The following is a 14,257-nucleotide window of genomic DNA, read 5'->3' on the forward strand; positions in this document are numbered from 1 at the left end:
TAAGTCATGTTATTCTGAACAAGATTTTATAAATGATAAATGAGCCTGGAGATAGTATTCTTTGATGTTCCTACTTGATATATTAATTTAATTACATATTATAATAATTACATGTAGGTAAAAAGAACCGAGATGGCCCAGTGGTTTAGAACGCGTACATCTTAACCGATGATTTCGGATTCAAGCAAGCACCACTGAATTTTCATGTGCTTAATTTGTATTTATAATTCATCTCGTGCTCGGCGTTAAAGGAAAACATCGTGAGGAAACCGGCATGTTATTAATTTCAACGAAATTCTGCCACATGTGTTTTTCACCAACCCTCATTGGAGCAGCGTGGTGGAATAAGCTCCAAACCTTCTCAAAGGGAGAGGAGGCCTTAGCTTTAATGAACATGTAGGTGAATGATTTATACAAAGAAGTAAATATTGAGTTTCCTGTCAGTTTGTATCAGTAGAATTTACATTTAGAATCATTAAACTTATTTTAATAAATAAAATCACGTTTCATATGTGCTCTTAAGCGCCTCTTTGAAATTAAATTAATTTTTGATTTTTATAATCAAGACCCATTAAAATATACGTAAAACATATTTAACCGTCGAAAATCTGTTATAAAAGTAAAAATTTGTTTTATAAATCGAGTTTAAGTACATAACAACAACGTTGCTTTTCAATGCAACAAAATCTATATACCCGTGCACTATTTACTTTAGAATACATAATGCGCTCTAATGGGTAATAGCCGGGCTTTCAAGCAATAATTACTCTTAAGCCGTCCGCTCACCCGCCAGATTCGCTCGTAAACCTAAAATTAAGTTGTTTGGACAGATACTACTATTTGTTCTCGAATATAACTATTTATATTTGCGAAGCTAAATTTTTTATAAGAGTTTTTAAATATAGAACTGCGTTTGTTTATGGAACTGTTTTCTGTGAATGCTTAACGAAATATTTTGAAGGTCTTCTAGATCTTTATGTAAAGTAAAAGTAAAGCCTGTTATAAATTTTTATTTAAAGAGCTCCGTGGTCGAGTAGTGTGTACACCGGTTTTCATCGGTATGCCACTCCGAGGGTTCGATTCCTGGCCGAGTCGATGTAGAAAAAGTTCATTAGTTTTTTATGTTGTTTTGGGTCTGGGTGTTTGTGGTACCGTCGTTACTTCTGAGTTTCCTTAACACAAGTGCTTTAGCTACATGCATTGGGATCAGAGTAATGTATGTGATGTTGTCCAATATTTACTTATTTATTTATTTAAATCTCATACTAGTACAAAGCCTCTAGAGTTTATTCAGATGTACACGTATACAATTTCATCTGACACATGAAAGTGCTATACCTTATTTGAACTCCTCAATCCTTGGTAAAGATTATCATAATTGCTGCTGGGTCATTTTGGTTCTGTGTTGTCATCGAGTACGACCGATAGTAAGGGCATTAGGTGAGCTAGGCAAGCTAAAAGAACAAGTAATACATTAACTGAAGTGACATCGCTATTGTACCCCGCTGCAAGTTTCCGCCTGACCCGGTTGCTCATTCTATTTTTATGTTATTTTTGTCTTTCAATTGATACCGTTTGAATATTTTGTTGCATTGTATTTGAACTTATTCTGAGTGCAAAGAAAGTTAGTTTTATGAAATCACTTATTATTTTTCGTATTCGTTAAACGTTTCCGCTTTTAGTTAATCTTCGGTTTCAGTACAATATGGATATTGTTTTGAATCTGTCACTTGTTGTACTTTAAACAGATTTCAATAGATACCGTTGTTTCAATGTTTTCAATAGAAAGTATATATTTATGTCAAGTATGTTTTTAATTTTTTTTGGGAGTAAAGTAATTTTAAACTGGTAACATCACTTTTTAAACACAATTGACCTTGGAATGGTAGTGCATTTTTTTTTAAACATTTACCCTGTCTTGCTGCCGCCGCTGGCGACAAGAGGGCTGGTTAATTTTTCGCCCAGAAAATGCTAGCGTTCTTGCTACCATTCCACGATTATGATCTTTACAGTAAACTATATTTAAGTTTGATTTGTATGTACTAATTTAAATGATCGTTGTAAATAAATATTATGTAAATGAAGGAACAAATTTGATATAGTAGATATAAAAAGTTGAGTGGTTAAACGAAAATAGTCATCCGTTTTTGAGATGAGTAACATATTAATGGATAAACTTAAAAAAATAAAATTTCATAATTTGAGTCAAATCGTTATAAGACGTTTCCGACGTACACGTACTAAATTTATACATAAATATATACATTCAAGAATTGCTCATTGAATATTATATGATGTTTCTAGGTTTATTATTAAAAAAATCCGTCTAGAGTTATTAAAGCAATAAAAAATCACTCTGTATAATAACAACATATACTTAAATATTTTTTTAACTTCAGATATATAAGTGATCAAGATTAGTTATGAAATCCATAGTTATTTATTCCCCTTATTATTCCGCTGAGGTTGCGGAAATGAACGAAAATAAGGAAAATCTTTAACAGCCTCAATAAGAACATTGACAAATGGCTTGTATTCTTTGTGATCTAAAGAAACTGCCGGTCGGATATCAACCGTAACAAAGCAACGTAGACACATTTTCTAATTATTATTACATCTCTTAGAGTTTTTATTGTAATAAAGATCGTTTGTGTATACTATACGGAATGTTATTTATTTGTTAAAACATTTTCTGTGAACACTATTTTGAAAATATTGTAATTTATAACTATTTATAATTTTACAAAATAATATATTAGAGTGGTCAGTGGCAGCAGTGAGGATTGTAAATGTATAACCTATTCCAATGGAAGTAGGAAAAAAGATAAACAAACCTAAGATTTACGTAGGTATTTTATGCGATTTGCTAATAACTCGGCTATATTGTGCACTAACAACACTATTACACTTAACCACTTATTTCCACTTTAATTTTACTTCCAAAATTCCGATAACAGTTTCGTCGACTTTCAAAACCCATTTTTTCGCAAATCCATAGTGAATATCATAGATAAAATCAAGCTCTCGACCAATGATATCACGTCAATTTGCTGTCAAATTTTGTTTATTTGGTTTTTTCCTCTTATGGTTGGAATAGAGTATAGATTCAAACCCGAGCAAGCACCACCAAAGAAAATATTCCGAGGTGAGAAGAACTACCGGAAACTCAGCGTTTTCGTTTAATATATGTTAACAGTTTTCAATATCAGAATTACTTTATTTCACATCATTTATAAATTTAGTAATTTTATAAATAACCTTTTAATTTGTACGCACACGTACCTATACAAAATGTTTAATTTATCAACAGTGATTTGTTTTTTTGGGATGTGGTTTTTTTATTTCAAATATTATTATTGTACCACAACGTATCCGTGTCGTTTATATATATTATGTATGTAATTCAAATGTTTTTATATTACCAGGTAGCAGGACACACACACACACACAGGACTTGCTATATTAACGATTTACAGAAATAATACAGGTATATATATTAAAATGACCGTTCATTTAAAGTTTCATATACATATAACAAATTCGTTATTAGGTCTGTCAATAATTTACCTCGACTGTTGTCTGTAAAATATGTTAAGGAAATAACATGTAAAATTTATTCTCGGATTTCCCCTTATTAATTGTGGCGAATTTGACTAAGAAATAAATTACACTAATCTGAATAAAATTTAATAAGTCATTTTGCGATGAGTTTCTCGGTACTTGGATAGATAATTATGAGTGTCACTCTAAATTGCCATTGATTATTGGAAATTGTAATTTATTACGTGTTTTTTTATTAACCTGGTGTACTTTTCTAAAGAGAGAGAAGAATAGCTTTAATAGAGTTTATTATTATTATATAAAGATTACATTATAAGCGGTTAGAGTACAGCGAGTAATTTATAAAGCCCCATTTTGTTTTTTTTCTGTAATTTTATATATTTCGAGAATAGTGAATATGTTATAACAAGTATTTTGAATTGAAATTTTTTTTTAACGTTACAGCTAACAACGTTAATTGTTGCCGATATCGTTGTAAAGTAAACCTCGTTAAAATATATATAAATAGTAGATAGTTACGCAAAAGTAATAAAATATATTTGTCGATATTTATTCAGAGGAATATTTAAATGAACTTTTGTTTCTGTATTTCATTCGAACCCAATCATTTCGGTTGTTCAAATTGTCATTTACAGGGTTTTGCCTTGCAGGCATCTAAAAAGGTGAAACTTAAGCTATTTTCGCCGCTGAATATTTCAAGATCCGTGAAATATAGATAAGGCAGTATTTTTCTGCGGACAAATTTTCATTTTACAAACAACTCTTGGTATAACTATAAATCACACTTTTATCTTTTTACAAACTATAAATTATATAGATAACGATTCAATTGAGAATAAATTTTCAAATTTACATTTCATAAAATATCTTTTGACAAACAATTGATCTGATGTTCTGATTTAATTCTTTATTTTTTATAACTATTTAATAAAACTAAAGGCGTCTTTTTACAGAATCAAAAATTTTACATCATACCATTTTTGTTAATTATGAAACGTACCTATATTAATAAAAAAAAAAACCATAAAGTAGATTTAATAAAACAATACAGACATGATATAAAATATAAAATTGATAAAGTTAGATCAGAACATTTTCTTTTTTAACCGACTACTAAAAAAGGAGGTTATCAGTTCGACATGTATGTATGTAGCATTGTTAGAATTTAATTATATTTGAGTATGATGATCCATTTAGGCTTCCAAACACGTATGCTTAATTTCGTACGTGTATATTTGTATGTATGTTTGTATATTTGTCCACGAATTTCTCGAAAACTAAAAGTCGTATTGAGATGATAATTTTTAATCTAAGTTAGGTATTCTTTAACTGAGGGAACAGTTTCATTAAAATCGGTCTAGTAGTATCATAGATATATATTTTTATTTTTAGTTCACTAGCTGTTTCTAATTTTGAAGTCGGTTTAAATTTTTATAAATTATAATTATAAATTCAGTCGTATCATTCAGCACATTTGTAAGGCAAAATATTTTTGAATTAAATGTTTGTCAAATTTTCTTTTATAAAACGATTATTACAGAACAGAACTGTTTGTCACTTGAAATGTTAATTTTTTTTACAAAAATAAAATATATTTTTTTATATTAACGTAAAGTCGATAAAGGGTTGTAAATAAAGTAACATATTTTATGTACATTTATTAAAAAATAAATCATTCTCGATACAATATTTCGCTTCCTACATCAACATTAGATTGATCTTAAATAACAGGATAACAAGCAATCCGTTCAGACAACCGACCTTTGATTTATCATTTATCATATTTGACGTAACATTTTATTTATTCATAAAACGATCTAGTAGTACCGAGATTTGATTACATTCTATTCTTATCTCTGCAGCTTATTCAAATTACAGAAAGAATAAAGATAAACTTTAACATTGATTATTATCATTGTTTGAGGTCTTAAATAATCTATGGTATCGTAAAAACATTCCGTTTTGAATGGTGATTAAATTGGTATCAGAACTTTGAAAGTGAATTTATAGTAGATATGAGCAATTAAGTGGCATAATGCTGCATGCATTGGTACTTACGAATAATGGATGGCGTTATGTCAGCTCTTTGACATATCTGAATCGCGATGGCAAGATTCGGTAAATGTTTTATATAGCATCGTTGTTAGTGGCATCTAATCGTTTTATTCGTAAATGTTAGTGTTCGTGTGAGCTAGTTGATTGGTTGAGCTAAACATATTAAACGGCCAATAGCAATAGTTAGAACTGTTGTATTCAGGTTTGAAGTACAAGGGAAATACTTTCATTAATAATTATAGTTGCTAAGGTTAATGGCGTTATAAATATTAAAATATAAAGGAATATGTAAATATAAGTCTGATTTTTACTCTTTTTCCGATATAAATAAAGGTTAAATAAAATTAAATGATAATAAGTGTGGAGTGTTTTTCGCTAGTTTTCATGCGGAATAAATATTTATTTATTTTCTCCCCTTAAGGCTTGTTGACTTCCAGGCAGGATATATAACATACATATATAATTGTATTTAAATTACATGACTGTATTTTTAGATGTTGAAAAAGAGTAACTACTGAGTTTCATGCCGATTCTTCTCGGTAGAATCTACATTCCGAACCGGTGTTAGCTTTACTAAATATAGTTTGTTAAATGACGATTCAAAAGTGCTTGTAAAAGCCTACTTGAATAAAGTATATTTTGATTTTTATTTTTTGATTTTATATTACATAGAATAAAATGTGTAGGGAGGGGTAAGGAGCAAATACCAAATAAAACCAAAAGGAAAAATAAGGTAAGGGAAATTGAAACGAGGCGTATTTGTATTAACTTACAGTATATTTTAATATTCGAAAACGCGTGACAAAAATAGTCGTATATGTACCTCGCATATTTATTTCTAAGGTGTGCATTCATTTATTTCATTAAAAAAATACCCTTGAATATTTTCTATGGGTATTTTAGTGGTGAATGCGCCAGCTTGCGAGAATGTTTTAACTTCCAAATATAAATCATACATTATAACTCTAAAGGTATTAGTAGCGGGATTACAATTAAAAGAAAACTTTTGGGTTGATTTAAAAATGAAATTATAACGCAAAACGACTCTACTGTAATTATTCATGCAAATGATCAAAGTTCTGAAGAATATGACGAGCAAAATTAAAGCGGCACATTGGAGCAAATTATATATACCAATATCATTAATTTATCTTTCCATAACTTTAAGCCTTGTACAATAGTTAATACAACTCCATTAAATAGTAAAACACCAATGCTCTCACGAATACTTTTGAATCATAATTTTTTTTAATTGTCTTGACGACCAGATGGGCCACTAGGCCAACTGATGATAAGTGGCCACCAATGCCCATAGACATTGGAGCTGTATGAAATTTTAACCATTTCTGACATAACCCAAGCGTCACTAAACTTGAGAATTGAGATGATACGTCCCTTGTGCCTGTAGTTACACTGACTAACGCACTCTAAAACAACAATTCTGAGTATTACTGTTTGGAGGTAGATAACGTAAGCGTCTGATACTTACGCAGACGGGCTTGCGCAAAGCCCTACCACCAAGTAAAGATAATATGAGATTAAAAAATATATAAAGATATTATTTCATATATATAAGATAAATCGTCTCCTATCTTCTTTATTGCATCGCAATAATGTGGTGCGTAAGAAAGAGATGCGAGATTCACGGCTTTCATACAGAGATGCAAAGTAAATGAGACAACTATATTTGTATAAATTTCGTTATGTAATTGTAGAAACAAGGCAATAAAACTTTTGAACAGAAGTAGAAGAAACGTAAAATTTTGTCGAGATACAATTATATTTTTTTCTATATTTACGATGATATATTTTTTCCCAACCGGTGATCTTCTACGAGTATATTGAATAAAGGAATTTGATTTGATTAATATTAAAAAACTATACAAGATGTAACTTACAAAGAACGTGCTAGTAAAGAGTGCTCGATATCACATTATAAGACCGTATTTAGTCACTAAAAGGAGATTATTTATATTATTTGTAATATATTCAAAAAATTATATTTATTTAGTCTCTAATATACGATTCAAATTGTACAGCTTATCTGTGCTCGGTAGATAGCTATGCTAATTTAACGACGCGTGCTATTTCAAAACGCTTAGCTGACTTTGTCGTTAATTCGGAATTGTAATGGTTAATTTAGAATAAAACGAAGAGTTAAGGGTATTAAAAATATAAGAACAAATTTTAGGAATTATGAACTTTTCTTTGCAAAAATATATGACATGAAAATTACCGTTTCTGTTTATTTTATATATAATATTCAGGCAGACGAGCACATGGGACACTTGAAGGTAAATTATAGTCATCATCGCCCACTTTGGCGACGTAAGATTTTTTTTTTAATTTAATTTCTTAATTCACCAATTAACCTTAAGATCTATAGAGTGACATCCCTTGAGCTTGTAGTTAAACTGGCTCACTCACCTGACAAATCGGAACACGACAATACTAAGCATAGCTTGGGGGTAGAATATGTTATGTGGATAGAACGTACCCAGACGGGCTTGAAACAAAAATATTCTAAAAGAAAAAAACATAAACCATTCCAACTAAATTGTTAAATAACGTTTATTATTTGTATTCAGGTAAGATTACAATCAACTTGACTGGGATAATTGCAGTACACGTTCTTCTGATCCCAGTAAAGATTCGCCGGACATTGAATAAGCTTTGATTCTAAGTTATTGTAAAGATTTCGAATGCAGACGTAGAAAGATGTACAGTCTTTTGGGTTTCTATAATATCCTTCTTCTTTACAAGCAAACGTATTTTCAGTTGGATCTGTAAATAGAGAATATTTAATTAATATGCCACTTAAAGTAGAATTAAATTTAACTATTTTTGTTTAAAGCTAACGTAGAAAATACAATAAAAGATACGATATAATTATAACTAACCATATCGTTAGATCATATTAGGTAAGTTAAGCTCACTAAGCAATATTTGTACTTAGCCTTCTCGAGAAATTCTTATTTAAAGCGACATTGATCAGATAATTAATTGCCTGTTCGGACATATTTTATTTTGGTAAATATCGACAAGCGATGGCGACAAGCCGAAGCAATTCATTATAACCCACGTCTAACCGTATCGCCTTTTTCATTGATCTCTCGCACAACCGTAACAGTTCCTGATGTGAAACCTTCGGATCTTTCGCTTATTTTAACCAAAGCCGAAGGTTTGTTCGGACACTAATAATAATTGAATTTGGATTAAATGTACCCATAGTAGTAGATGTTGGAGCAGGAGTAGTACTCGTAGTAGACGATGTAGTTGAAGTAGATGTCAAGATTGCAGTTGTAGATTCAGATGTAGGTGCAACTGTTGTAGTTGTAGACGCAGGTGTAGGTGCAACTGTTGTAGTTGTAGACGCAGGTGTAGTAGTGGAAGAAGTTGAAGTAGATTCAGTTGTTGTAGTTGTAGTCACGACAGATTTTCCTAAAGCTCGATTAATTGCTCTTAATAAAGGGAAATCTTCAGTATGGCAGATTCCATGAAAATCATCAGTCTCGATACTCCACACCATGACACCAGCGATGTTAAATTGTAATGCATATTCAACTTTAGCTACTAATGAATTAGCATCGTCATAGGAAACCCAGTTTTGACCTTGCACGGCATACGGTACTTTGGCTAACTTATCATAACGTTGCTTCCAGGATTCTGTGCGAAGTTTTTGACAAAACTGTAAATTGTTAAAAAATGTATACGTTATATTATTTCAGTAGAAAATAAAGACAGAAAATATAAAACAGAATTAGATTAATATTTTCAACTTTACAAAAAGTATCACATTCTTAAATAATCTTTTTTGGAAAAATTTAGAGTCTCACTTCGTTATATCCAATTGTTCCACTGGTAGAAGTATATGGTCCAGCTAGTCCAGGGCCGTTAGCAGAAGCACCGACACCATTATTATCAGCGTTTGCTAGTTGAAATGTGTGTCCGTAGAATGGTAAACCTAATACCAATTTCTCCGGTGGACAACCTGTGAGATTGTCAATGCTCAAATTATAAAAAATCATTTACATTTTATTTTATTTATATGTATATTTGTATAAATAGTAATATTATGTGTGTGTGGCAGAATAGAATATAATGAAGGGGTGGCGATCTCAGTTATTAAGTGTTATAATAACCGTTTTATTGATTTTTTTTGTAACTATCTTTCAAAATCCTCAAATAAATAGGATAAGGAATTAATTTTGTTGAGTACAGAATGAACAAATTTGTTTTTGAATGATTTTGCTTATGTATATTAATATTGTTAATAGATACTATATCAAAAATAATTGAGTTCTAACTGAGTTTCAAGTTTCAAAATTTCAAAAATTTAATTTTAATAATATTTAATTTTAATACATTTAAATAGGTTAGTTTGGCTTATATAGTTTCCTATCAAAAATATTTTTGAAGGTCAATGTTGTTTACACCTTTAAAGACATATCACTTTGTATGTTACCCAAGTCAGATATTAATTTTAAGTGCTCAGTGATAAGTTGATGGTGTAACTTTTCCAATAAATAAAAAAAAATAAAGTACTTCTTTTTTTAATAAATTGTAGATATTTGTAAAATAATGAAAATGTAAGTTGTACTGCGTGTGCTAATTTTTCACAAAATACAATTCCACACTTACCTTGTTCAAGCCAATATTTCAGGGCAATATCAACAGTGTTGAGTTGATCTTTGTCGACATTTAAATCTCCTTCGCTCCTATGAAGAGGAGCATTGTGACCAGTTTTTGGATCCCAAGCGCCATACATATCGTAAGTCATCACGTTTACAAGATCTAAGTATCTATAAAAGTAGAATTAAAATAATTTTATTTCACTTTGAAGCATAATAATTTTGAGAATGTATTATTAACTTTCCACTTGGAAGTCTAAATTATTAATCTATTGTAAATATATTTATATGAATTTGTAAAACTTATGTTTTGCAGTTTCCAGAATTTAATGTATTAACTCATAAAAAAATCTGAGTTTTCATTGTCGTGTATATATAACTGTAGGTAAGTGTTAAAGAATATTTATTTTTGAGTAAAAATGATCACCTCGTTAGACCTCTAAACGTAATTTATTATTCTTAAACGAATATTAGTTTTTATAAACCTTTTTTTAATATCATAGGTAGGTGAACTAGAAAATAGTACACCTAGTAGAAGATAGTAAGTGGTCACCAGTGCCTATAGACGTTAGAATTGCACCAAACTTGGGAACAATGATGTTACAACCCTTGTGTAGCAGTGGCTTACTCACTTTTCAAACCGTAACACAAAAGTACTAAGTATTCATCTTTAGGCGCAGAATAATATATGAAGACTATGTGGTACTTACCCAGGTGGGCTTGCACAACTTGACCACCAAGTAACCCTATTTAAAAACTAAAAGTGCAGAGGTAAAAATATAAAATTTGAATCAAAGGTAAATTAATTTCAACGAAATTGAAGGAGAGTAAAAATATGCGCATATTTCAAACTGACTAAAATCAAATGTTTTTTGATGGAAAAACTACACGACACGTATTTAAATTATGTCAGGTAAGTGGCGTTATCACCTGAAGCTCTGGTGTGGAAAAAAATGATGATAATTTTAGTAAAGTTGTGATTGTAACTAGTCAGTATTATTAAAACGGAACTGTTTAGTGCATTTCTAATATTATCCTGATTGTGTTTATGAGTGTGTGTAAGTACTGTCTCGTTTGTTTGGCGGTTTGATTAAATTTATTTATTTATATATTTTTTATATATATAACTATTGTCACTCCTGTTGGTCGTTCTGAATAAATAAATAGGGCTGCAAAAACCGAGGTACTTGATTCGATCGCCTACTCAAACCAGTAAAAAGTTTTCAGTATGTCTGTCAATAGCGGTATGCAGTTACGAACTTGATAGTGTTTACATTTCCGTCTCTCTGAATTCTGTGTCTCATCGGATAAAGGAATAGAGAGTGTATTTAAATTTGCATAGACTGTACTACAATATACTTCATTGGCTAGTCGAGTCGAAGGACATCGCCTTCATAGATAAGTATGATATTTAAAAAAAAAACTTACTGTACAATAGAAGGAATATCATATGAAAGAGATGCCGAAGATTTAACAGATGAAACAGCTGCTGTCAATATAAGCCCATACTTTTCGAATGCCTCACGAAGTTCTTTTAGAAGTTGAGTAAAGTTATTTATATCTGCTTGGCCATTGACTGAATCGCGTCGATTAGGGTACTCCCAATCGACATCTAAGCCATCGAAGCCGTATTGAAGAACCATGGCCAAGGCGCTACTTACAAAGTTCTTTCTGAGAGTGGGATTCGCAGCCATCTAGTAACAAAAACAATACAGATTATAAACTCATCACCAATGTCCGTATGTTTGACACTACAAAGTATTACGAAATAATGCTTCCAACTGTCTTGTCACAGTGTATACTCATTTTCATCTTCAATTTATTATTATTATATCAATGCAAGTTGAAGGAAGTAGAACTGAAATCTTTAAAGTCGCTTCCTCTTATTTGGTGGAGGTTAAAATGTAGTAGCGACCGCCAGTTACTATAATTTTGCAGTAAGCCTATAAATGCAATCCTTTGCTTTTAAGTAGAAGGCTTGTGGGCTTTCATCACGCTGCTCTAAATCTTTTTTTTTGCTGACTGATGTAATGATGTAATGCTGTTGGCCTTATTGGCCTTTACAGCGTCACCGGACGTTGGGGCGAGTGCGAGACTCAGCCTTGAATTTAAACCCTTTCGAGCTCTAGAGTGACGTTCGTCCTGAGGGTGTCTCCTATGAGATCGCACCTCGGCTCAGAACGTAGTCGGTGGGAGCTGTAATGAGGTTTGTTGGATTTAAAATACTCTTGGACTTTTTTTACTTACAACTGAATATTTAGCTGATGCTTCATTCCACCCTCCAACGGCTAATATAGTTTTTAATTTGGAATTTTGAAGTTTAAGTGCATTGAATTTTCCAAAATTATCTGAAACAAAAAAGTATTTTTTATCTATAGTAAATATTCTGTATTATAAAAAATAAAAAGGGCTTTAGTTGTATTTGTTTTAAATTTTTGGACTCGTGCCTGTTCAAAGTTTTTACGCATACGGTAGGTGAATCAGTATTACAGTTACCGTTCTTATCGAATGGCGCGTTTGTCAGGCTGTCTACATATTTATTTTTTTAATAATTCTTAAAACATACATATACCTCCTTAAACATTTGACTTCTACGTTTACTATAGTCTCTTCTCAACGTAAAATATTATTTTACTTTTATTAAAATAAAAATGTTAGAATAAGTTATATAACATTAGACAGGATATAGGTTTATAAATTCAATTGTACTTAACTGATGTACACTGTAATTAAAATGGTTCAAAAGGGTAACTACTGAGTTTTTGGTCGCTCCGACAGAATCTACTTTCCGAACCGGTGGTACCTTTACATTTTAATTCTACACTATGACATGACGATTGAAAAGGGCTTCAATGGGCCTATTTGAATAAAGAATATTTTAACTTTGACTTGTGATTTTTTAATATACTTTGTATTTAAGCTGTAATCTATATCTTTCATCGTCTTAATCATCTTTAGTAAAAATTTATTATCTCATTTATTCCATAATAAAAAGCTACATATTGAATGATAAATGACTCACCTCGTCCCCAATTATCAGGATAATCCAGAAACGCGTCTAGCGATGTAACTGTTCCTTGAGAATTTATCCCCACAAACGTGTATACAATATGCGTGCATAAGTCTGTGTTAATGTCGCTGACATCGAATTTGCCCAAGCCATTTCTGTATGTCGCCCATGTTCCGTAGTAACATATAACAACTTCTAAAATATAATTTCGTATTTTAAGTAATAATAGTTATCATAATAATGGAATACTTACTACGTTTTATTATATTAGCTCTTAAATTCTCGGGCAAAGCGTATCCCTTTGATCAGAAAATTGGGAGTTAATTTTATAACACAGTTCCAGTGCGAGTTGGTTAACGTTTAAACACATGTGATCAATACGTTTTTTTTTCACTGCCATGTTTAAGTGTTTTCGTGATTCACACACATTCAGAGCAAAGTGACGTCTTTTAGATGAAATCTGCCATATTTACATCAATCTTTATACGAGCACAGTAAAAAAGCTTCAAATTTTCTATTTAACAAAAGACGAGGTTATTGACCAGCAGTGGAAAATATGCAACATATTTACCCAAAAAACTCCTAATTATTTTAAATAATAAGTATGTTTAAAGTTTAATATAAATAAACAAAAGCACTTACTATCCGCCGTAACTATATATTTATTTAGAAAACTCGCGCAAATCACAAATAAAAATAATTTATTCATTTTTTTAAATAATTTTCCACGTTAAAAATGAATTAATTTTGCACGTTATTAACTTGAATCGAAATAAAACACAATAACAATAATAGTCATTATAAACAGTTTCTTATCTTTAATTTTTAATGTGAAGAGCAATTGTGTGATAAGATTATTATCACGTATCACAAAGAACTGTTAATCAATAACGGCCGCGATAGTCTAATGGCTGCTTATGCGGTCACAGGTACATGTCATAAGTTTAAATCCAGATTTCAATGTAAATAAATTGACAGTAACATCTCGTCGTTTGGAAGT

The 14,257-nt window shown here is 30.8% G+C and overlaps 1 protein-coding gene across 2 annotated transcripts; it reads right to left on the reverse strand.

Moving 5' to 3' along the window:
• Positions 1-8,162: 8,162 nt before the first annotated feature.
• LOC113401882 (chitinase-3-like protein 1) lies at positions 8,163-14,029 on the reverse strand. 2 transcript variants are annotated; one of them, XM_064218699.1, is made up of 9 exons: positions 13,900-14,029; positions 13,270-13,452; positions 12,495-12,595; positions 11,676-11,941; positions 10,258-10,418; positions 9,453-9,607; positions 8,968-9,304; positions 8,842-8,934; positions 8,163-8,400 (listed from the first exon to the last, which is right to left on the reverse strand). In XM_064218699.1, the coding sequence occupies exons 1-9, from the start codon at positions 13,964-13,966 to the stop codon at positions 8,201-8,203; spliced, it is 1,563 nt and encodes a 520-aa protein (XP_064074769.1). In that variant the 5' UTR covers positions 13,967-14,029; the 3' UTR covers positions 8,163-8,200. The 2 variants fall into 2 exon arrangements, with proteins under 2 accessions (XP_064074769.1, XP_064074768.1); XM_064218698.1 differs by having other exon boundaries at positions 8,842-9,304.
• Between the last annotated feature and the right edge of the window lie 228 nt (positions 14,030-14,257).

The sequence above is a fragment of the Vanessa tameamea genome, chromosome 23 (assembly GCF_037043105.1).
Source record: "Vanessa tameamea isolate UH-Manoa-2023 chromosome 23, ilVanTame1 primary haplotype, whole genome shotgun sequence".
In the NCBI taxonomy this organism is placed as follows: Eukaryota; Metazoa; Arthropoda; class Insecta; order Lepidoptera; family Nymphalidae; genus Vanessa; species Vanessa tameamea.

What these genes read in the sequence shown, in the direction of transcription:
- LOC113401882 (XM_064218698.1), bottom strand. Translation starts at nt 13,966, where the DNA reads ATGAATAAATTATTTTTATTTGTGATTTGCGCGAGTTTTCTAAATAAA. An exon ending in ATATATAGTTACGGCGGATA is followed by an intron (nt 13,453 to 13,899) that starts GTAAGTGCTTTT and finishes ATTATATTTTAG; the next exon opens with AAGTTGTTATATGTTACTAC. An exon ending in TCCAACATCTACTACTATGG is followed by an intron (nt 8,401 to 8,841) that starts GTACATTTAATC and finishes CTCTATTTACAG; the next exon opens with ATCCAACTGAAAATACGTTT.